Source organism: Mastigoproctus giganteus, chromosome 9, assembly GCF_048544385.1.
Source record: "Mastigoproctus giganteus isolate SK-2022 chromosome 9, ASM4854438v1, whole genome shotgun sequence".
NCBI lineage: Eukaryota > Metazoa > Arthropoda > Arachnida > Uropygi > Thelyphonidae > Mastigoproctus > Mastigoproctus giganteus.
Window position 1 is genome coordinate 151,844,758 of NC_143583.1, and position 22,671 is coordinate 151,867,428.

The 22,671-nt window shown below is 36.6% G+C and overlaps 1 protein-coding gene across 4 annotated transcripts in view; it reads right to left on the reverse strand.

Moving 5' to 3' along the window:
- faf (ubiquitin carboxyl-terminal hydrolase-like faf) overlaps positions 1 to 22,671 on the reverse strand; it is a 1,326,265-nt gene that overhangs the window by 1,012,443 nt on the left and 291,151 nt on the right. For all 4 annotated transcript variants that reach the window (XM_090382082.1, XM_090382083.1, XM_090382080.1 and 1 more), the window contains 2 exons: positions 15,666 to 15,917; positions 2,231 to 2,369 (listed from right to left, as the gene is read on the reverse strand). In XM_090382082.1, coding sequence (XP_090238208.1) covers positions 2,231 to 2,369; positions 15,666 to 15,917 — 391 coding nt within the window. The remainder of the gene's footprint in view (positions 1 to 2,230; positions 2,370 to 15,665; positions 15,918 to 22,671) is intronic.

The window sequence follows — 22,671 nt, forward strand, 5'->3', positions numbered from 1 at the left end:
CTTGATGCTATTTTCCCAAATTGCTGGATTAGTCACAGGGAGGCCATTTCAATGGCTGCCTCAGTCACCTGACACAATTTTTTATTGTGCAGTTATGTTAAGGATAAGATATTCAAAATAGTACCTAATCTGCCAACATTAAAGGCAAGGATAATTGAAGCAATCTCTTTGATTTCATCTGAAATGTAGGCAAGAGATCGAGTACCAATTTGACATCCTCAGATTTACAAGTGGGGTACAAGTAGTTCAATGTACATACATAACTTTTTCAGCTATTATCTGTAATTGTGAGAAGAGTTAACGTAAACATGAATCTGTTATCAAACGTTAGTAGTGTTGGGCCTTAATTATGGTGCACTCATTACAAAGAATTTGCTTTTTTAATAAACATTCATCACGTGAACATTCAACATAATTGTTGATTCATCATCATCATTATCAGCCATTTTCAATCCACTGCAGGATGAAGGACTCTCCATCAACTTTCCATTTCCTTCAGTTTTGAGCACTGGCCATCCATTTACTACCCACAAACTCATGAATTTCATCTATCCATCTCCGCCTTTGTCTTCCAGGTTTTCTTCTAGTTCCTCTTGGATACCATTGTTATTTTCTTAGTCCATCTGTCATCATGTCTTCGAGCTGTGTGTCCTGCCCAAGACCATTTTAATTTTTTAGTTTTGATAAGAATGTCCTTTACTTGAGTTTGCTGCCTAATCCATGTATTTCTCTTCTTATCTAACAGTCTGATTCCCAATATAATTCGTTCCATTCTTCGCTGTGTAGCTCTCAGCTTCTCTTCCATTCTTTTGGTGAGTGCCCACGTTTCACTACCATAAGTCATGGTGGGGAGTATACTTTGGTTCATTATTTTACATTTCAGACAAACTGGTATATTGTTCTTCAGTATGTGACTATATGTCCTGAATGCTATCCATCCAAAATTTATTCTTCTCTTGACTTCCAGCCATTTATCATTATTACAGCTAATAACTTGTCCCAGATAAGTATATGACTCCACGTTTTCAATTACTGCTCCTTCAATCATTATTTCCCTTTCTGTGGCATACTTGTTCATCATTACTTTTGTTTTAGCCATATTCATCTTTAGTCCGAAATCCTTACTAACTGTGCATAACTGATTAAGATTTTCCTCTAATTCTTTGGGATCGTGGCTTATGACCACAATGTCATCTGTAAATGGTTTAGGTACTCTCCGGTCACATTGACTCCTTTCTGCAACCAGTCTAATCTTCTGAAAGCTTCCTCAAGGGCAGCAGTAAACAGCTTCGGAGATATTGTGTCTCCTTGTCGAACTCCTTTCTCGATTTTAAATTTCCTACTGTCTTTGTCTAGTCTAATAAGCACTCTCATATATTTTCTTCAAAATCATAATATATGGAGTATCTATGCCTTGTCTTTCCAGTGCCCGAAACATTGCCTTATGCTGTATGGAGTCGAATGCCTTTTAAAAATCCACAAATGCCAGGCATAATGGTGTTTTATATTCATTTGCTTTCTCCATTAGCTGTGATATTACGTGAAGGTGGTCCGTAGTTGAGATTCCTGTCCTAAAGCCAGCTTGCTCTTTCGGTTGAGTCTCATCAAGTATTCTTTCTAATCTGTTAGTAATGACCCTTGTGAACAACTTGTAGATGTGAGATAACAAGCTAATTGGTCTATAATTTCCAATTTCTGATTTATCTCCTTTCTTATGCAGAAAAACTATGATTGCATTATTCCACTGCTTAGGCATCACACCTTTTCTAATGCACTTTGTGAAGAGCCTTGCCAGTTTTTGTGTTATGTCTCTTCCTCCCAATTTTAACAACTCTACAGTAACTTTATCGATTATTGTTACTGATATCACCTGTCTTCTATTTTTCTTCAAGAAAAATGGCAGAAACATGATACTCCTAGCAGTGACATGGTTCAGGTAAATCACATATGGTGATGCAGACCAGCATGGCTATTACATGGACTCAGTCCACAGTATACCACAAAAATATAGGGTCTATTATCTATACACTATTAATGAATCACAACAGAGAATAACCTCAGTGGGCAGTTTTCCAATAGTAAAAACTAAAATAATGGTATTGTATGATAGCAAAATAGTTCCAATAACAACTAAAAGATATGTAACAGCTAAAGGAAAAATTTTATGCGCATGGCCACTCTTTACAATTTCAAAAATAATTAGTTATTAGTAAACAGCAGAAAATATTACCACTATTCTTTCTGCTGTTAACCACTCTTCTTCCTCCATTCCACACTGCCTATGAGGATAGTAAGATACACTGGAGATGACTTTGTTAACTTCATTCAAGGCATTCATCTTACCACTAAAAGAGGATATTTGTAGTAACCTGTAAAAGTACAAACAAAATTTATAAATATCTTCAGCTCAATTACTTTAAATATTTTTTACTTAAATACATAACATAAAAATGGCAGTGATAAACAAAAATTCGATAACATCATGTATCTCAGACTGTCAAGAAAATTGTCGACATAAATATCAGCAGTACATTTTAAAAGGAATGCTTATCGTGATTATAGGTTTCACCTTCAATCATGATTATAAGTTTCAGCCCAAAATTAAGTCATGTGAAACTCACGAAAAATTTTCCTCGTGTAACTAGAGCAAATATCAACCTCAATCATATCAAACTGTGCTTTTTTCAATAAATATTGGCTGTTTAAAAAAAACATTTCTATAAATTTCATGGGTAAATGCTAGATTACTACCAGAGATCTCTAATGCGTGGACTCTCAAACTCATTTCTACACATAAGAAATTCTGAACAAGAACTTGCATTGATGTGCAATAAGCAAGACTTCCCAAAATAAAGTTTGTCATGTTTCCTTTCCCTCCTATTTTGTTCCATTCTCAACATCAGAAGATCGACTGACCAAAAACTAAGTTTGGTTTTAAACATGTTTATATTTCATTATTTTTAATAACAAATAAAACAAGAAGTCAAAGTGTAATTTAATCCTTTTTTTTTTGAAAATGTTTTTAATTATCCTTACTTCAGTTTCTATTCATTTCTCATTATTTGAATCATCACACGTTAAACAATTTCTGTCATATCTCCTTATAGTCTCATAAAATGACAAGGTTTTATTGAAATTCTAGATCTCTGAATACAACGTATCAATACTACAGGTTTTCATTTTTATGAAATAAATTTTTAAAAATAAGTCAGCATAAGATGCAAATATAAACTTTCATATAACCAACTATCAAATATATGATTTTATACAATATCTGATCCATTTTTAGAAAAAATATAAATTTGCATACCTGGAATATCTAAATGTTATTTCATTCAAAGTGCATCAAAGCTTTATATATTAGTTTTCGGTCCTTGAGGCTGTTGCAGACATTCTCTCAGGTATGCCAAGCTGTGCATGCTACCTGGGAATCCAAAATGCTAATGGAATTGACATTTGGGTGACACTCAAGTCAAGCAGATCAAATTTCGGCAAAATCCAATTGGCCTGTAATAGCAAAATCCTCTACGTACACTTTCATGATGGTGGGACTGTTAGTAACCCTGGGCAAGTCCTGAAATACAGCATCTGGTACACTGTAGGTGACCATTCAAGTGTGAACCAAACCAGGTTTGCCAGAGCAAACCTCCAACAAACCCTCTCCCATCTCCCCAACATGCAGTATGATTGACGTCTTTTGAGATTAAGATGGACATCATAACATGAATCCAATCTTCCTTGCATTTCAAGGGTACAGCTCTAAAACAGTGTTCACAGGCCAGCCACTAGATAGTCCACCAGACCAAACCTATTGGTAACTCTCTAGGAAGCTTCCAGATCAGCTTGTGGAAAATCACGGCGCCTCTACTTTGCGAGATAGTGACTGAAGGGAGTCCAAGTGGTGTTAATGCAGAGGGCATTGTCGAGGCCACATTATGTCAAGGAGCTGGGTACATTCTTATTTGTGTACGCCATATCCAAAAATTTCATTACTTCATACAGCATGTTCCCGCATCATTTCTTAATGCTAAATACACCATGAATTCGTGGTGTATTCAGAAAATTTCAGAAAATGGTGTATTCAGGTAATTTTCCTTGGTGATTTTAATGTTCATAACTACAGCTGGCTTCCATTTTCTAGTCACATGGATCCGGCTGGTTGAGATGCTGATACTTTTGCAATTACTAATAACCTCAAACAGTATTCATTTACTCACCAGAATAGGAGACAACCATAACCACTATCTTTTTCTCACAAACAACCCTTCTTAGTACACATCGAAGTGAGTGGTCCTCTAGGCACCTAAAATAACAACTTGGTGACAGTCTCTTCTCGAATGGAGCCTTTCTCATGTCCATTCTCAACCTTGTATTGTTTGGCATTACAAGAATACAAAATGGGATGATCTGTGAGATTTCATTTCTTCTTTTCCTTGGTTTGATTAGTGTTTCAAATTTTCTGATGTCAACATTTGCTCAGATACAATAGTCGTGTTACTGAAATTATTCTTGTAGGAATGGAATTTTTTATTCCACACTCCACCTTAAAGTTTCTTTCTTTATCTAAACCTTGGTTTTCCAAATGTGCTAAGGCTGCTAACAAGAGAAGAATTTTGCATATCGTGATTGTCTGTTTCCAGATCTTCAGGTTCATTTTCTGCCTACACCAAAGCTCACAACAATTGTAAAGCAGTTACTAATCAGTTCAAACTAGATTTCAAACAGGCTAAGAGTAGAAAACTTGCTTCTTGTCCAAATGGTAGCCAAGCATTCTGGTCTCTTGCCAAAGCTACTGTCAGCAACTTTTCCTATCTCTGTTCCCACCTCTGTCAAATCCAGATGATAGTTCCATTGCCACTTCAGCCAAAGATGAAGCTGACCTGATAGCATCTTATTCTTCTTCCAACTACTGTATTGATGATCTACATAAACCAGGTAACCACCATCCACCATTCCTAGTACAATCCATTCAGTGCCTCCTGTGGTCTTCTGCCTAAAGGACATTGTAAGAATCTGATCGATCTTGATGCTAAGTAAGCTCCATGTGCTGATGGTATTTCTCCACTTGTCCTTAAAACCTGTGCTCCTAACTTACGCCTGTTCTGTGTCACTTTTTTTTCATTTTCTTACTCCAAAGGTGTTTCTCCTGTTTGGAAATTTGCTCCTATCCAGCCACTTTCTTAAAAGGATGACAAATCTCTCCCATCCAAGTATCGTCCGACTCTAAATCCCCAACTCAAATTATCTAAAAAACTTCCGTCTGATAAATGATCGCCAGTATGGATTCTGTACTGGTTGATTCACTGGTGACAATTTGGCTTATGTTACCCATCTACAGACAAATTCAATGAAAAAGTACGGTGAAACACAAGCAGCTCATCTTGACATTTCAAAAGCTTTTGATCGTGTTTGGCATAACAGTCTTCTAAATAAGCTTCCATCTTATGGTTTTTTTTTTTTACTTGGGTATTCAGTTTTCTCTGACTGCTCATTGCACATAATGGTAGATGGCTCTTTGTCTTCTAACTTCGCCACTAATGCTGCCATTCCCCAAGGTTCAGTTCTTTCTCCCACTCTTTTCCTCTTGTATATTGATGATCTTCTTCATTGATTGGAAATCCTATCCACAGTTTTGCTGATGATAGCACATTACAATGCTTTCCAGTTTGAGCAAGCTTGCGCTATTCAAACAGTTTCAACTTCTTGAATATCAACTACCAATTCCTTAAATACTGATCTCTAGGTAATTTTTCAGTGGGTCAAAGATAACTTAGTTGATTTCCATTCTTCTAAAACTCAGTCCTGTCTTATATCTCGCAAAAAGAATTCTTTTGCTCCTATGCCTATCTTTGATGACACCGCGATTTCTAGGCAAGATCATATATCTGTATTAGGGATTACCCTCACTTCTAAGCTCTCTTGGCATAAGCACATTACAAATACTGCATCCTCTGCATCTAAAAAACTGGGTTTTCTCTTTCACTCTCAGTGTTACATTTTTTCCAAACAGCTGTTCACTCTGTACAAATCACAAATCTGCCCTACTGTGGAATATTGTTCTTACATCTCGGGCTGTGCCCCTAAAACCTCTCTCAGGCTTCTAGATTCCTTTGAAAAGAGAGCAGTTAGGTTAATTAATGTCTCTCTCTCTAACAGCTTCTCTCTCTCTCTCTCTCTCTCTCTCTCTCTCTCTCTGTACCATAGATGTTCTGCTTCTGCTGAATGCCTTTTCTCCAGATTCTTCCATAGGCCCTATTCTTATGAATTGGCTTCTATAATTCCCACTATCTCTTTTAAAGCAGCATCATCCTTTTACTGTCCAACCTCAACCTCCGAGAACCAACTTTAGTTATGTTATTTGGTTTTTAGGAGCATTAGCAACTAAGGCTATATTGCTCCGGGGATATGCGATGGTCATTGCTGACCTTTCCGCATCCTCCGTATTTGGTAGTCACAGGCTTGACCACGGTCTAATCAAGAAGCGTGTGCTACGCACTGCTGCTCCTGCCCACCTGGCTACGGAGGCGCCAACCAACTTTAGTTCTTCCTCATTTATTCATTCAACTTCCATTCTCTGAACAACCTTCATATGCATTTCCTGAAAATAAACCCAAGCACGGTACTAAGTATTATAGGTTCTCACATAAAAAAAAAAAAAAAAAAAAAAAAAAAAAAATGGCAATCTACAGAAGTTCAAGTCTAATGCCAACAAATATCTTCTTCCATCTTCTCAACCTCCACCCCATGCACGGTACTAAGTACTATATGTTCTAATACCTCCCGTGTTTGGGGTTTTCATAAAAAAAATTTTTTTTAAAAAGAGGAAGTTTTTATTAAAAAAAAAAAAAAAGAGTTCACATATTTTTTTAAGACAATGATATATACAGTACTAAATACTGAACAATGGATCTGTAAACCTTATTCTATTTACAAAAATGTTTATCCGATAAAAAAAAAAAAAACTTATTTTTTCGTTTTTTGCCTTTGGTGATCATCCATTCCGTACGAGATTGATTCCAACAGTAGTCTGCCAACATATTTGGACTCCATTTTCCAAGGTATGTTTTTTCCATTTGAGAAATATCTTGGTGAAACATTTCACCGTGTTCATTGAAAACAGCTTCCAAGCTGTCGGGAAAAAAAGTCTAAATTGGAATTTGGGAAATGAAGCCTTAATGACATGTCTTGGTTTTCAATCATTAAGCTATGATGTTTGTTTGTTTATTTGGTTTTTAGGAACTAAGGCCATATTGCTCCAGCGATATGCGGTAGTCATTCCCTGACCTTTCCGCATCCTCCGTATTTGGTGGTCAAGGGCTCGAACCCATGTCTGATCACGAAGTGTGTGCTACGCACTGCTGCTCCTGCCCACCTGGCTATGGAGGCGGCCTTCAGCTACGATATTTCAAAACTGAGGGTGACGAGAGCTTTTTAAGGCCATATCCGAGTTTTTAAACATAGTTCCGATGAGAATCTGTCGAAATTATTTCATGGAGGGAAATTGATGCCGACAAGTGTTTATTTACCATTCCACCTACCTTTAAATCATCATCAGTCAGCATCATCAGTTTGTGAAAGCTTTCCCAACATAACCTAATCAATAGAATTGAGGAAAATATGAAACAAGACATGGCAGTTGCTGTTACTATTATGGGATATGAAGTGTGGCTATTAAATAATGCAATTATTGCAATTAAATAAATATAATGAAATATTTCATACCTTACAAGTTATTCTCTTCAAAATAATTGCCTTGGGATTGTGTACACCATTCCATACATTTCTTCCAAGCAAAATAACATTTCTGGAAGTTATCTTCTGTAAGCTATTTTAATACTTCTATCATTTTTTTTTTTTTTTTTTCAGAATATTTTTAATGAACTGCAAATGGTTTCCCTTAAGAACACTTTCCAGTTTAGGGAAGAGAAAAACATCCTGAGGGGCTAGGTCTGGTGTGCATATTCACACATGGTATATGTTTTTTAGCCAGAACCCGGCAAACAGAGAGCACACTGTGTATAGCAGCATTGTCTTGATGGTGCATCCAACCATCTCTTCACAATTCATGTCTCTTCCTACAAAATTTTTTTAGGCAGCCTTGTCAGCACTTCAATGTAGTATGTTTGATTGACATTCTGAATTAGTGGGACATATTCAGCAATAATAATTCCTTTAATATCAAAGAAAACAAGAAGCATGGTTTTCATTTTTGATTTTGACATTCTTGCTTTTTTCATCTAGGGAATTCTTTTGACTTCCATTGTACTGACTGTCTTTTAGTTTCTGGGTCATACTGGAACAGCCAAATTTGGTCACAAGTAATTACAGTACTCACAAAGTCTGGATCATCTTCAATTTTTTTTTAAAACATCTTCACAAACTCTGGGTTTTCTCATTCTTTCATCTTCACTGAAAAATTTTGGCACCATCTTAGCACACTTTTCTCATGCTTAAATTTCAAAGTTAAAATTTGTCTGTTTCTTTGTCAATATTGAGTTCTGATACAGCCATTCTAATGCTTAAACAACGATCACTTCTAATTAATATCCTTATCCAGGCCACATTGTTATCAGTTTTTATGGTTACCAAGCAACCTAGTCATTCATCATCTTCCACATGCTCTCTTCCTTATAAAAATCTTTTTATGCCTTTCAAACGTATGAGCTCTGGACATAGTATCTTCCCCATAAACTTGGCATAACAACTCATAACTTTGTTGGCATTTTCTTCAGTTTTGTTAAAAATCTGAGGCTGATTCATTGTTTGATTCTTTTGTCTGTCATTTTACTGGCAAACTACAGAAACACGAAGTAATGAAAACCTGTCTCACTGCAAAGCAAATGAGTGTGTTGGAACATGACTTGGCAGACAACTAGAGAAAGGTTCAAGGTCAACTGCCATGCTTTTGTTTCGCAGGTGCTGCTTGGTGTGTGGTGGTTGCATATGCAGTCTCGTTATTTAACAGCTACACCTTGTATTAGGCCCATCAGTGACTTAGGCAAGCATTTCTCAAACTGTGGGGCATGACTCCCAGGATTGCAAGCATCCTAGGAGGGAAGAAACGTGGGTTAAATCTCAGCTATGTTATTTACACTCTCTTCTCTAACCAAATCAAAAAACAAAACCCCTTTTCCTGCTCACATGCTATTTATGCCATTATGTTTGTTTCTATTTTTTATCATAGTGTTGGTAAGGTGTAATCATTGTAAAAATAATCTAAGGTTAATGAAGTTTTATATGATGTTTGTTCATCAGTTATTGTATTTATATTTCTATGGTACTTCATCTACATACACCTCCCTGTTAAATAAGGAATAGCAAGCAGTATTTTCACTGAGCAATTGTGTATAGCTGCCAGTACCTTCTAAAGCTAGCTCCTTTCCACCACTTCCTTGAGTTGTTCTTCCTTTTGGTCCTTGAGGTTGTCACAGACATTCTCTCAGATATGCCAGACAAGCTGTATTTGCTACCTGGGAGTCTAAAACACTGATGGAACTGATATTCGGGTGACACTCAAGTCAAGTGGACCCTCTCGATGAGACCGGGGTTCGAGCCCATCACCACCAAATACGGAGGATGCGGAAAGGTCAAGGGAATGACCACTGCATATTCCCGGAGCAATATGGCCTTAGTTGTTAATGCTCCTAAAAAAAAAAAAAAAAACCAAACAAACAAACAAACAAGTGGACCCAATTTCGGCAAAGTATGGATGGTCTGGGACAGCCAAATCCTATGCTTGCACCTTCACGATGGTGGGACTGTTAGTAATCCTGAGTATAACCTCCAGGCACAAGTACATGGTAGTGACCACCCAGGTGTGAACCAACGTAAGCAGGGGTCGAGGTGTGGCACCCACACCACACGGAAGAATGCTGCCCCTCTATGTTACCAGGCAATACTAGGTGGTAGATGACTCGTCAACCGGTGCAATGCCACCACTTTGCTTATTGGAGGCTTGAATTGGTGGAACCCATGTTTAGTCTCTAGAGCTAAGTTCGAGTCAACCCTTCCGGATCTCTTCCATCATGCAGTACGACTGATGACTTTTGAGGTTACGATGAACATCGTGGCGAGATCCGATATTCCTTACATTTCGCGGGTTCAGCTCTAAAACGGTGCTCAAAGGCCGGCCGCTAGTTAGTACACTGGACCGAACCTATTGCTAACTCTCTAGGAGGCTTCCGGATCAGCTAGTGTATAATCTTGCTACCTCTACTGTGCCAGATAGTGACTGGAGGGAGTCTGAGTAGTGTGTATGCGGTGGGCATTGTCGAGGCCACATTATGTCAAGGATCTGGGTATATTCTTACAATGTATAGGCCATATCCAAAAATTTCATTACTTCATACAGCATGTCTCACCCACTTTTTCTTACTATTGAATACACCATGAATTGTCTTACTATTGAATACACCATGAACAGAGCAAGAGTATCTGCGAAAAGATCTAAACTTTCCAAACACTTCCTAATTCATTTCACAAATATACATGGTGTCAATTCTAATCTCAACGATGTCCATTTCCACTTCAGTCTGCCAAACCGCATGTACTTTTTCTGACAGAATCTCAGTTATTGGTTGATTCAACTACTGCTCACCTCAGATGCCCAAATTATTCACTGTATGATTCCTTTCGCCTCAAAGATGGTACTTGTGCATATGACCGTTCTGATATTGACTGTCAGAAATATGGCAATTCGGACTCTCCTCTCTTCTGGCTTAAAATCTCTCTACCTCATTGTGTCAAATTAATCTGTTGTCTCTACCGTTCTCCCAACTTCACTAATCGCTTGGAGCTCTTTGGAACTTTACTTTCTCCCATCCAACTTTCCTAACAGTGAGGTAATTTTCCTTGGTGATTTTAATGTTCACAACTCCAACTGGCTTCCGTTTTCTAGTCACACCGACCCAGCTGGTTGAGATGCTGAGGATTTTGCAATTACTAATAACCTTACCTTGCATAGGTTCATTCACCTACAAGAATACCGGACAATCCTAATCATACAGCCAACACACTTGATCGTTTTCTCACAAACAACCCTTCTAAGTACACGGTCGAAGTGAGAGGTCCTTTAAGCACTTCAGATCACAACTTGATGATTGTCTCTTCTCCAATGGAGCCTTTATCCCATGGCTATTCCCAACCTCGTGTTGTTTGGCATTTCAAGAATGCGAAATGGAATGACCTGCAAGATTTCTTTTCTTCTTTTCCTTGGTCAGATTACTGTTTCAAAACTTCTGATGTGAACGTTTGCTCAGATCATGTCAGTGAAATTATTCTTTCAGGAATGGAATCCTTTATCCCACACTCCACTTTAAAATCTCGTCCTTTATCTAAATCTTGGTTTTCCAATAAATGTGCTAAGGCTCTTCAAGAGAAGAATGTTGCATATCATAATTGGCTTGTATCTAATTCTTCAGTTTCATTTTTTGCCTACACCAAAGCTTGCAACAATTGTAAAGCAGTTATTAATCAGTCCAAACTAGAGTTTGAACAGGCTAAGAGTAGAAAACTTGCTTCTTGCCCTAATGGTAGCCAAGCATTCTGGTCTCTTGCCAAAGCTATTGGCCGCAACTTTCGCCCATCTCTGCTCCCACCTCTGTCCAAACCAGATGGTTCTGCTGTCACTTCAGCCAAGAATAAAGCTGGCCTGCTAGCATCCCTTTTTATCTTCCAACTCATGTTATTATTGTTTGGTTTTTAGGAGCATTAGCAACTAAGGCCATATTGCTCGGGGATATGCAGTGGTCATTTCCTGACCTTTCCGCATCCTCCGTATTTGGTGGTGACGGGCTCGAACCCCGGTCTAATCAGGAAGCGTGTGCTGCTTCTTCCCACCTGGCTACGGAGGCGCCTCCAACTCATGTATTAATGATCTTGGTAAAACACCTCCCACCATTCCCAACGCGCTCCATTCAATGCCTCCTGTGGTGTTCCATCAAAAGGATTTTGACGAATCTTGATTCTAAGAAAGCTCCAGGTCCCGATGGTATTTCTCCACTTGTTCTCAAAACCTGCGGCCCTGAACTTACTCCTATTCTTTGCCACCTTTATTCACTTTCTTATTCCAAAGGTGTTTTTCCTTCTGCTTGGAAATTTGCTCATATCCAACCAGTTCCTAAAAAGGGTGACAAATCCCTCCCATCCAATTATCGTCCCATTTCTACTCTTTCTAAAGTAATGGAGAAATCAATTAGCCGCCAACTCTTAAACTACCTAGAAACCTTCCGTCTGATCAACAATCACCAGTATTGATTCCTGTCAGTGTCGATCCATTGGTGATATTCTGGCTTTACATTACCCATTTATGGACTAATTCAATGGAAAGGTTCGGTGAAACACAAGTAGTTGCTCTTGACATCTCAAAGGCTTTCGATCGTGTTTGGCCTAAAGGTCTTCTAAACAAGCTTCCATCTTATGGCTTGCTAACTGTTTTTTGTAATTGGTTATCCAGTTTTCTCTCTGATCGCTCACTGAGGATGATGGTAGATGGCTCTCTATCTTCTAACTTTTCCACCAAGGTTCTGTTCTTTCCCCCCCCCCACTCTTTTCCTCTTGTATATTAATGACCTTCTTTCCATTGACTGGAAATCCCATCCATAGTTTTGCCAATGATAGCACATGGGATTCCACTTTCCATTTTGAGAAACCTTGCACTGCTCAATCAGCTTCAACTTTCGAAAATTTGCTACCAATTCCTTAAATACCGATCTTCAGGTAATTCCCCAGTGGGGCAAAGACAACTTAGTTGATTTCAATCCTTCTAAAACCTAGTCTTGTCTTATATCTCGCAAAAAGAATTCTTCTGCTCCTATGCTTATCTTTGGTGACACTCCGATTTCTAGGCAAAATGATATATCTCTTTTGGTCATTACCCTGACTTCTAATCTCTCTCTTGGCAAAGCACATTACAAATATTGCTTCCTCGGTATCTAAAAAACTTGGTTTTCTCTTTCACTCTCGGTGTTACTTTTCTTGCAAACAGCTGCTCACTCTGTATAAATTGCAAATCCGCCTTACCATGGAATATCGTTCCCACATCGGGGGTGGTGCCCCAGATGTGGGAACGATATTCCATGGTTCCCTCTTCAATATCCCTCTTCTGAATGGAATCATCTGATTCCATTCAGAAGAGGGTTGTTATGTTAATTAATGACTCCTCTCTAAAAGAGTCTCTCCACTCGCTGTCTCATAGAAATACTGTTTCTGCTGCATGCCTTTTCTACGGATACTTCCACGGGCACTGTTCTTCTGATTTGGCTTCTATAATTCCCGCTCTCTCTCTTTCAAAACAGTCCGAACACGTGCAGCCACCAGCCAACATCCATTTACTGTCCAACTTCAAACTCACAGAACCAACTTTTCATCTTCCTCGTTTATTCATTCAACTGCCGTTTTCTGGAACAATCTTCCTTCGTACTTTTTTCCTGAAAATTAGAGTCTACAGAAGTTCAAGTCCAATGTCAACAAATATCTTCTTTTGTCTTCTCAACCTCCAAACCCAAGCACGGTACTAAGTACTATAGGTTCTAATACCTCTCGTGTTTTGGGTTTACATAAAAAAAAAAAACTTCAATAGCTGTCTTCCCTTGGTTTTTCAGGTGGCTGATCCAGGGACAATATAAACTACTTGTCAAACAATTCTTCAAAATCACACTGTCATACATGTAGGTCCAACCCCCCCCCCCCTCCCGCACATGTAACATATGAAGTCTCCACTAAAAACTAAAGTTTTTTTTTATCAATAATTGACACTGAATACACTTTGTCAATTGAACTTTTTATCAATAATTGACACACGGCCTTGAAGCCTGGTGGGCTTCAAGGCCAAATCACGTTTTCAGGAGCTCAGATATTTCTGTTCGAACAGAAATTTTGTTAGGTGTGACAAGAGAAAAATGGAGTCAATGCTAATAGAAAAAAAAATTACATGTAAATAATCTGTTTTGAGTGCACAAGTAAGAATATCTTAAAACAAATAACAACCACGTCAAGGACATTGCTCCTATGCCTATTCCAAAGCACCCTCCACTTCGACCAGCTACTCAGCATACTCACCGCAAATGTCCATTATAGGGACGCTCAAAAATGACAAAATGAGGAAAATAGACCAACAGTATTACAATTAAAAAAGTTTGAGGATGAACAAGTTGATCATTTCAATTTGAACAACTCATAACAATTTCTTACAAGTTCAATTTTTTGCATTGAGAAGGAGTTTTTGTTGTTATTAAATTTTAATTTAAAAATTTGTTTTGTATTTTGACAAAAGAACACCTTATTCAAAATTAACCTTACAGTATTTCAATTTTCCAGATTAACCTTACAGTATTTCAATTTTCCAGTAATTTTCAAATTAACCTTACAGTATTTCAATTTTCCAGTAATTTTCAAATTAACCTTACAGTATTTCAATTTTCAACATACAAGTAATTTTCCCTTAGCGCTGATTGAATTTCAAAATTGTGTATTTTGCCCTTGAATGTCATCCTTAATTAGATTGTATAAGAAATTAAATTCTTCTTTATTCAACCGTAAGTACATCTTAAAACGATTTTCATCTTTTTCTAAGTCCAGCAGAAAATGATTGAATTCGCCTTTTTTCTGTTCTCTTCCAATTTATGTCGTGTATCCATTGTGTACTGTCTTTTGTTTTCTCGGCTATAAGAAAAGCACATGCATTCCCTTTTGTTACTAAAAGGAAGTAACAAAATTCTTTAGTCTCTTAATGTTTCAGAGGAGTCAATGTTTTTTATGTTTTAATATTAGTTTTAAAAGTATTAAAAATATGGATTCACTATTTATTCGTTTTTAAAATATGGACGTATTGTATTCTCTTGCTCAAAGAATAGGGTTGGTGATTCGATGTATTTTGGGGTCGAGCTTGTGGTCCACGGGTTTCCGATTCTGTGATGCATTGGATCATTGATTTTGTCTACGAAGGAATGGAATGCATGTGATCTGCATGTATAGTTATTCAACTACGGAAAATATCAGCACTAAAGTGTTCTACAAGACATCATAGAGGTAATTCTTCCATTTCTAAACTAATTAATTTATAATGTAGAACGTATTGAGCCTTTGGTGCTCTGTTATCTATTAATTAAATATTTTAAATTCGTACCAACAAAAACTAATACAAATAATATTAACTCGATATAAAAAGAAGAGGATTTGGCACCCAAAAAAATACTAATAAATTGAACTATTTGCAATGCATTTTTCTGAGAGTTGTTAGCCAGTTATATCAACTTCTAAATCCGTGAAGCAATTACTGTATTTTAACACATTACAGACCATCTAGTAAAGCTACCATTCACCATTCCAAATCAAAAACTAGAATAAGCAAAAATAACATCATTCTGTAAATTCAAGAAAGAACTAAGGATTACAGCTTTTGCTTCAATGACTACCTCATGTTATATTAAGATTAATATTTTTCTCTTCATGCATAAACATCTTAACAGAAAAGCAAATATTCTTAACAGTATACAAATTTCAATTTTTGAACATTTGCAAATTCAGTAACATTTTTCTATTATAAATGTGAAATGCACAAAAACATTATCTTTAATCCAGAGGAAATTATGGGAGAATATGGACCATGAAAATAATTAATGTGCATTGGAATCAATAACTCAGGGACAAATGTAGTAAGGACTCACCTTAAAATCATTTTTAACCGAAACATTTCCAATTTTTTAACTGTTTCTTCCTGATTTGGCACTCTGGAAGCAAGGTACCTAAGGCCCTTCACTAAACCAGACAGAGCATCATTCTTGACTTCATTCTTGGCATCTTTTTTTAATTCATCATCTGTCAAATTTTCTAAAAAAGCTGGCACTGTTTCTACAACAGGCATAAAATATTTCTGTATTGTATGCACAGTGAGAAGTTCATAACATAGTCCAAATGGCCTAAAAAAGAAAATGTTTTAATGTAGTATTATGTATCACATGTAATAATCAATCAATATGCAAATATTGGTTAATTATTCCAGCCATTCAACCAATGTTAATTGCAATCAATATCAACAAAAATAAAAATATTCCTAATTATTCAGGAAATACAGAAAATCATACATTGTGGACACATTTAAATAATAGATTATTAAATATGCTACAGTACGTTGTACTCATCACATGGAAAGAGTCCAGCTATCCAGCATTCATAGTAAAAAAGGCCTACGTGCTCTGGATTCATTAGGATAATTTTATTTTGTTTCTCAAGAGCAAACTAAACTAGAATTAATCTAGTTTAGTTTGCTCTGAGAAACAAAATAAAATTTTCGTATCCAGCATTCATTTATCCAGATAGCTCATCAAACAGCATATTTTAAAAATCTATATTAAAAAATGGACAGGTTTACAGGCTACATATTCAGTGGTAAAGTGACAGAGAGATTGAAATAACACTGGTCAGCAAAAAATAAAAAATAAAAAAAAGAAACATTTTTTATGCTCCCTGTTAAATTTCAAGGTGATTCTTGTAGATCTGGCATTGCTGAATTTGAATATGGCAATTATATTGTAGTAACACACAAAAATTTTAAGGGAGAAGGGATTAGAGTCAAAAACTAAGTTTCCAGTAAAAAAAAAAAAAAGATCTCATATATTTTAAGAAAATCTTACATGCAGTACTAAATATTGAACAATGGGTCTATTAAAATTATTCTATTTACAAAAATGTTTATCTGATAACAAAGCTTATTTTGTTTTTTTTTTTTTGTCTTTTATAATCTCCATTGGTGACATTTTTCTAAGATATTTCTCCCATACCAGATTCCAACAGTAGTCTGTCAACATATTTGGACTCCATTTTCCCTGGTATCTTTTTCCATTTGAGAAATATCTTAGCTAAACCTTTCACTGTGTTCATCAGAGAGAGGTCTCGAGTTTTCAGGAAAACAGTCTAAATGGGAATGTATGAAATAAAGCTTTAACAAGATCTTGCATCTCATTAAAATGATGTTAAAATTAGTTCATCCACAATTTCACTGTAATTTTGTGATTTTTCATTGCCTATAAAGTTCTGGTAGCCAAATGCTTTCCATGCCCTTATTTCTATAGCATTTAATTTTTTAGTGAATTCCTCATCTTGGAATAGCTGGTTAATTTGAGGACCCAAAAAATTCCTTCTTTTATCTTGACCTCACTGATTCAAAGAAACTTTTGCGTCAAACATGAAAATCCTTTTTTTGTCCATCACTTTAAAAATATTTTTTTTTTTTTTTTTTTTTTTTTTTATCAAACCTGACTTGGTGTGCAAGGTAAATAGATTTTTAACTTATCCACCAAAGGAGGGTGTGCTACATTTTTCTGGCCTGATGTAGTTTCTGAACAGTCTGGCCATTTTTTTTACCCTTTGGTATTGTGGTGGCAAACTTTTGCTCGGTTGTCCACTCGCATTAAAAAACAGCAATATTTGGTGGATCCACCTTACAACCCAATCAGCAAACCTACCACTTCTAGGTTGGCATAGATATTCCATTTGTATTCTTGATATCATATTTTTATGCAAAAGAACCTATAGGTTCCTTTATGTTTCCTTCACGTGAACTGCATGGGCCAATGGTAGAGATGGATACTTATTTCCATTATGGAGTAAAAATGCTTTCAATCTGACCTTAAATAAATCAATGAAAGCCTCCTCTTCAAGGGTAATGTGCTCCAGAGTCAACTCTTTTATGGACATTGTTACAATAAACCAAAGCACCAACCACGGAGTAATAGGTTAAGCTAGACTGCTTCCTTCTATAAAAAGACACCTTGACAACCTTTCAAGAAGATTCCACTGCTGAAGCCATGATCCTAGTAATTGAGCCTTAGATTTGGAGATGTCCAAATCTCTGATAAAATCATTCAATTCTGCTTGAGTGATTAGATGCAGTGTATCAAGAGTTGAAAAGTCTGGATCTGTACTCATTCTAAGTTATGCATATTTTAGAGACTCCTTTTCCATTCATGAATCAGAGTCAAGTCCATAAGTTTCCGGTAGCCTTGGCACTGGCATTGTATCATTGTGAGGAACCAGCCCTAGAACAGAAGGTATATTGGGATACTCTGCTTTAAGTTTGGATTTCCCAGAAAAACCAGAAGTATTGGTCATGCAAAAGTAATACTCATTTATGTGGTCTCAAAGTTCCTGCCATATCACTCACTAGAACACCAAAAGGCATCAATTTATGACTACCTCTAATCCAACCTGTTAATGTCCTTGAACATGAACTACAAGAAATCTTTGGAGTCCATACTTTATCTTGATTTCTAAACCCTACATCCAAAATAGAGTTCGTAGGCTTTTCTCAAAAGTTGACACCGGGTTCCCGCTGTGATTTAAATACTGCTTCTCAACAAATGTAGCAAAAGCTATCAGGCTTATTTCAGCAGGAATGCAACATATTTCATGTACAGCTGAAGTACACAGACATACAAACACAATTAAGAAATTGTAGATTTTTATTTCTAATTTAAACACAGTTCATGATTTACACTCATGCACACAACATTTGTTTAGAAATACTAATTCACTGGAAAAACTTGTTCCCTTTGTTCACCAGTCGTTCTCTGAAACACATACACTTTTTAAAATATGAAAAATGTTTGCTTGGCGCAGAACCCACTGATATATATACCGGCAGAAAAGTTTCTAGAAGGCTCAAGAGAACCCATCAAAAGTTCTAGAGCCTTCCAGAAACATCCCAACCTGTCTTCTGCACAAAACAATATTCTAGAACGTACCGGAACATTCTCGAATGTTGTAGAAAGCTCCTGAATGCTCTAGAAATCGTTCGAATGATCTAGAAAAAAAAAAAAAATAAATAGATAAAATAGATGGAAAATATGACTGAATTGAAAATATGATAGGAAAAATATGGAAAACCAACTACAGGTCTTGGTTTTCAGCCAAATAACCTACAATACTTGAAAACTGCAGATGATGCAAATTTTTTTAAGCACACATCTGAGTTTTTGAACATACATCCTGCAAGAATCTGTCGAAATTAATATAGGGAGGAAATTGTGCCGACCAGTGTAATCAGACATTATGAAACTGAATTAAATAAAAATGATCAATGAGGCAATAATTTATATTAAAAATGTTAACTTCCAAAATATTTATCAGAAAGCTGGAAAATACTGTATTTACTGTTCACATGACATCAAAAGGTTACTACCAGAAACAAAGTCTATTCTCCTTTACCCAGCTGCTACAATTAAAGTATTAATACTTGGGCGGCAAGTGAATTTATATTGTCTTAAGCTTAACCAATCTAATGTGGTATAAAAAAAAAAAAAAAAAAAAAAATTTTTTTAGCTAATTTCATCTCTCTCTCTCTCTCTCAATATATTAATGAACTAGACTTTATTTCTGAGCATAGGGCTTCCCTATAATTCGTTATAAGTAGTTAATATACAACAATGAACTTCTCACATACAGCAATTATAATACTGATTTATCTGATGATTTTAACAAATGCAGATACAAGTAAAACAATAAAGTTCTTTGTAACTTTCTACCACCAAAAAATGCATCTGCTGATTGTTGTCTCTTTTCTAGCTGCATCTTGTACCTTGCATTTGCAGAGGTCATACTGTTTATTCATGGTGAATCAAATGTACTTCAAGCAGAATGTTTTGTTTAGAAGTGAAGCTGATTCCCAAAAAATCAATAAGCTCTTCATTTCAAATAAGCAATTAGTTTTCCTCTAAATCACAACATTAATTCCCCCCCCCCCCATTTTTTTGTTGGCCTCTGAAATTGTAAAAAACCTAAACTGTAAATATTTAATATCAATTCAACATGCTGCTCATGTGGCTCAACGTAAACTCATAGGAACTTGGGTTTCTTGTAGCAGTCTTTCTTCAGTGGCAAAATCCAAATGTGAGAAGTGTTTTTGATTCTCTTTTAACAGAAAGAATGCAATGTAAAAATTCTGAAATGGATACATAAACAATTCTCACACAAAGACATAATACATCTGCAAGCATAGTAGAACCTGTGTAGTGTGATGAGAGTGAGAATAATCTACAGAATGAAAGATTGTGAAAAGTACAATGACAGTCTCTACATGCAAATGGAATTGACAAGCAAGCACGAATGTCTTATTATGGGTAACTTTAATCTGACCCAGACTGATTGGAATAAGCAAGCGGGAAATCCACCATTGGGATTTTTTTTTAAAAAAAATAAACTAGAGACTTATTATTTGTACCAGAATGTTAGAGAAAGTACCAGGGGTGAGAATATTCTTGACTTCATCATTACTAACGAATCAGATGACATCACATGGCTTAAAGTACAGGATTCATTGTCAGGAAGTGATCATACAATCATCAGTTAGAAGATGAAGAAAGATGTTGCAGTAATTAAGGTAAAGGCATGTGTTTTAACTTCAAGAGAGGACTTTGACAGTTTAAGGTGCTATATGGCATCTTTGAGTTGGGTGGATTGCCAAGGGACGGCAAATACATTTGAACTTTTAAAGCAACAATCACAGAAAACATAAACGCATACATATCTCTAAATAGGCCTAAAAGGCTGGGACAAACCATGTTGATGATTAAGCTTCACACCAGCCAGAAGATAAATAAATTGCATACTGTAACTAAAAACTTTATTTACAATAAAATAAGTATAAAATATATATTTACAATAAAAATTTTAAAAATATACAAATAACACTGATAAAATATACTAAAAACCAAGAAATTAAAAGCGATAAAAATTTGCTGTAGCTTTCGGAGGCAGCAGTCTCCTTCCTCAGCAGCATATGTCTACTGTGCGGCACATCCTTAAATAGCAAGTCCACGGCACAAATATATGGTTCCACGGTTGGAACTTTCCATTTACGCACTAGGACCGGAAATGGCTCGGAAGTGCGCTAGCTGAAACCGTTCATCACGTCCGAGGACGACAGTTTCCAGGAGGGGGTGTAGACGTACACCCCTATCCCTATTAATAGTATTGCCAGCTGCCCCAATACGTAAACTCTCAAGCCATTTATGGTCCCAGAACCCCTGTGCATGATCTGTGATGACAACATCCTCTGGGGAAATTTGATGTTTCTCCCAGAAATGTTCAGCCACAGCAGACTTCCCATAATTTGCAGCCTTTGTTGCTTTTGCATGTTCCCCCAGCCAGTCAAAGAAGCCAACAGTGGGGTGGTGTACGAAATCAAATGCCCGGATTGTGGGTGAGACGGGGCGGCGGTTGAAAGACCGGCTGGGGGAGCATGCAAACGCAATAAAGCCCGCAAATTATGGGAAGTCTGCTGTGGCTGAACATTTCTGGGAGAAACAACATCAAATTTCCCCAGAGGATGCTGTCATCACAGATCATGCACAGGGGGTTCTGGGACCGTAAATGGCTTGAGAGTTTACGTATTGGGGCAGCTGGCAATACTATTAATAGGGAGAGGGGGGTGTACGTCTACACCCCCTCCTGGAAACCATCGTCCTTGGACGTGATGAATGGTTTCAGCTAGGGCGCTCCCGAGCCATTTCTGGTCCCGGTGCACAAATGGAAAGTTCCAACCGTGGAACAATGTGATTGTGCCATGGACTTGCTATTTAAGGATGTGCTGCTGAGGAAAGAGACTGCTGCCTCCGAAAACTACAGCAAATTTTTATCGCTTTTAATTTCTAGGTTTTTAGTATATTTTATCGTGTTATTTGTATATTTTTAAAATTTTTATTGTAAATATATATTTTATACTTATTTTATTGTAAATAAAGTTTTTAGTTACAGTATTCAATTTATTTATCTTCTGGCTGGTGTGAAGCTTAATCATCAACATAAACGCATACATACCATTAAGAAAATATTGCAGGAGGAGAATGCCGAAGTGGATGAATGTAGAGCTGGCTGGTCAGATAGAGTAGAAAATGATAGCATGGGCTAGTTACAGACGATAAAAAGTACTGTTAATTGTACACAACAGGTTAATTGTTACTGTTAATTGTACACAACAGGTTAATTGTTACTGTTAATTATACACAAACAACTGTAAATTATATACAAATAAGGTTAGGAGGACAATTCTGCATATGAGAAAGCATTAGCTAAGAGAGCAAAGAATAGGGACTAGGAATTTTTCATGTATGTGAATACAATGAAGAAGAAAGCGAATCATACTGGACCCTTGCACATTGAGTGGGAAAGTCTCAGATAACCCAATGATGTTGTAGATGAACTGAATAGATACTTTGCATCAATCTTTACTAACAAAGACCCTTCATGATCAGAAGAGGGTGTGCGAGGCTGAGCCATATGAAATTAGTGATTTCATAATTACAGATGAATTGATTATTAGAAAACCTTTTGAGCATAAGGCTCCTGGAGTTGATGGCATATGCCTGGTAGTTTTGAAGAAGATCGCCAAAAGTGTAATGAACTATTGAGGCTAATTATGAGGGCATCTTTGGACTCGGGGGAGATTCCTTTGGATTGGAGAAGTTCTGATACAAAGGCAGTTCTAAGAGTGAAGTTGGTAACTACAGACCAGTTAGTCTGATCACAATGGTAGGAAAAAGCTTAGAGGAAATGATTAAGAGTACAATCCCGAAACATTTAGATAGATACGGCATTCTAAAGGACACACAACATGGCTTTATTAAGGAAAATCATTTTTAACTAACTTAGTAGGCTATTTTAACACAGTTATCCATG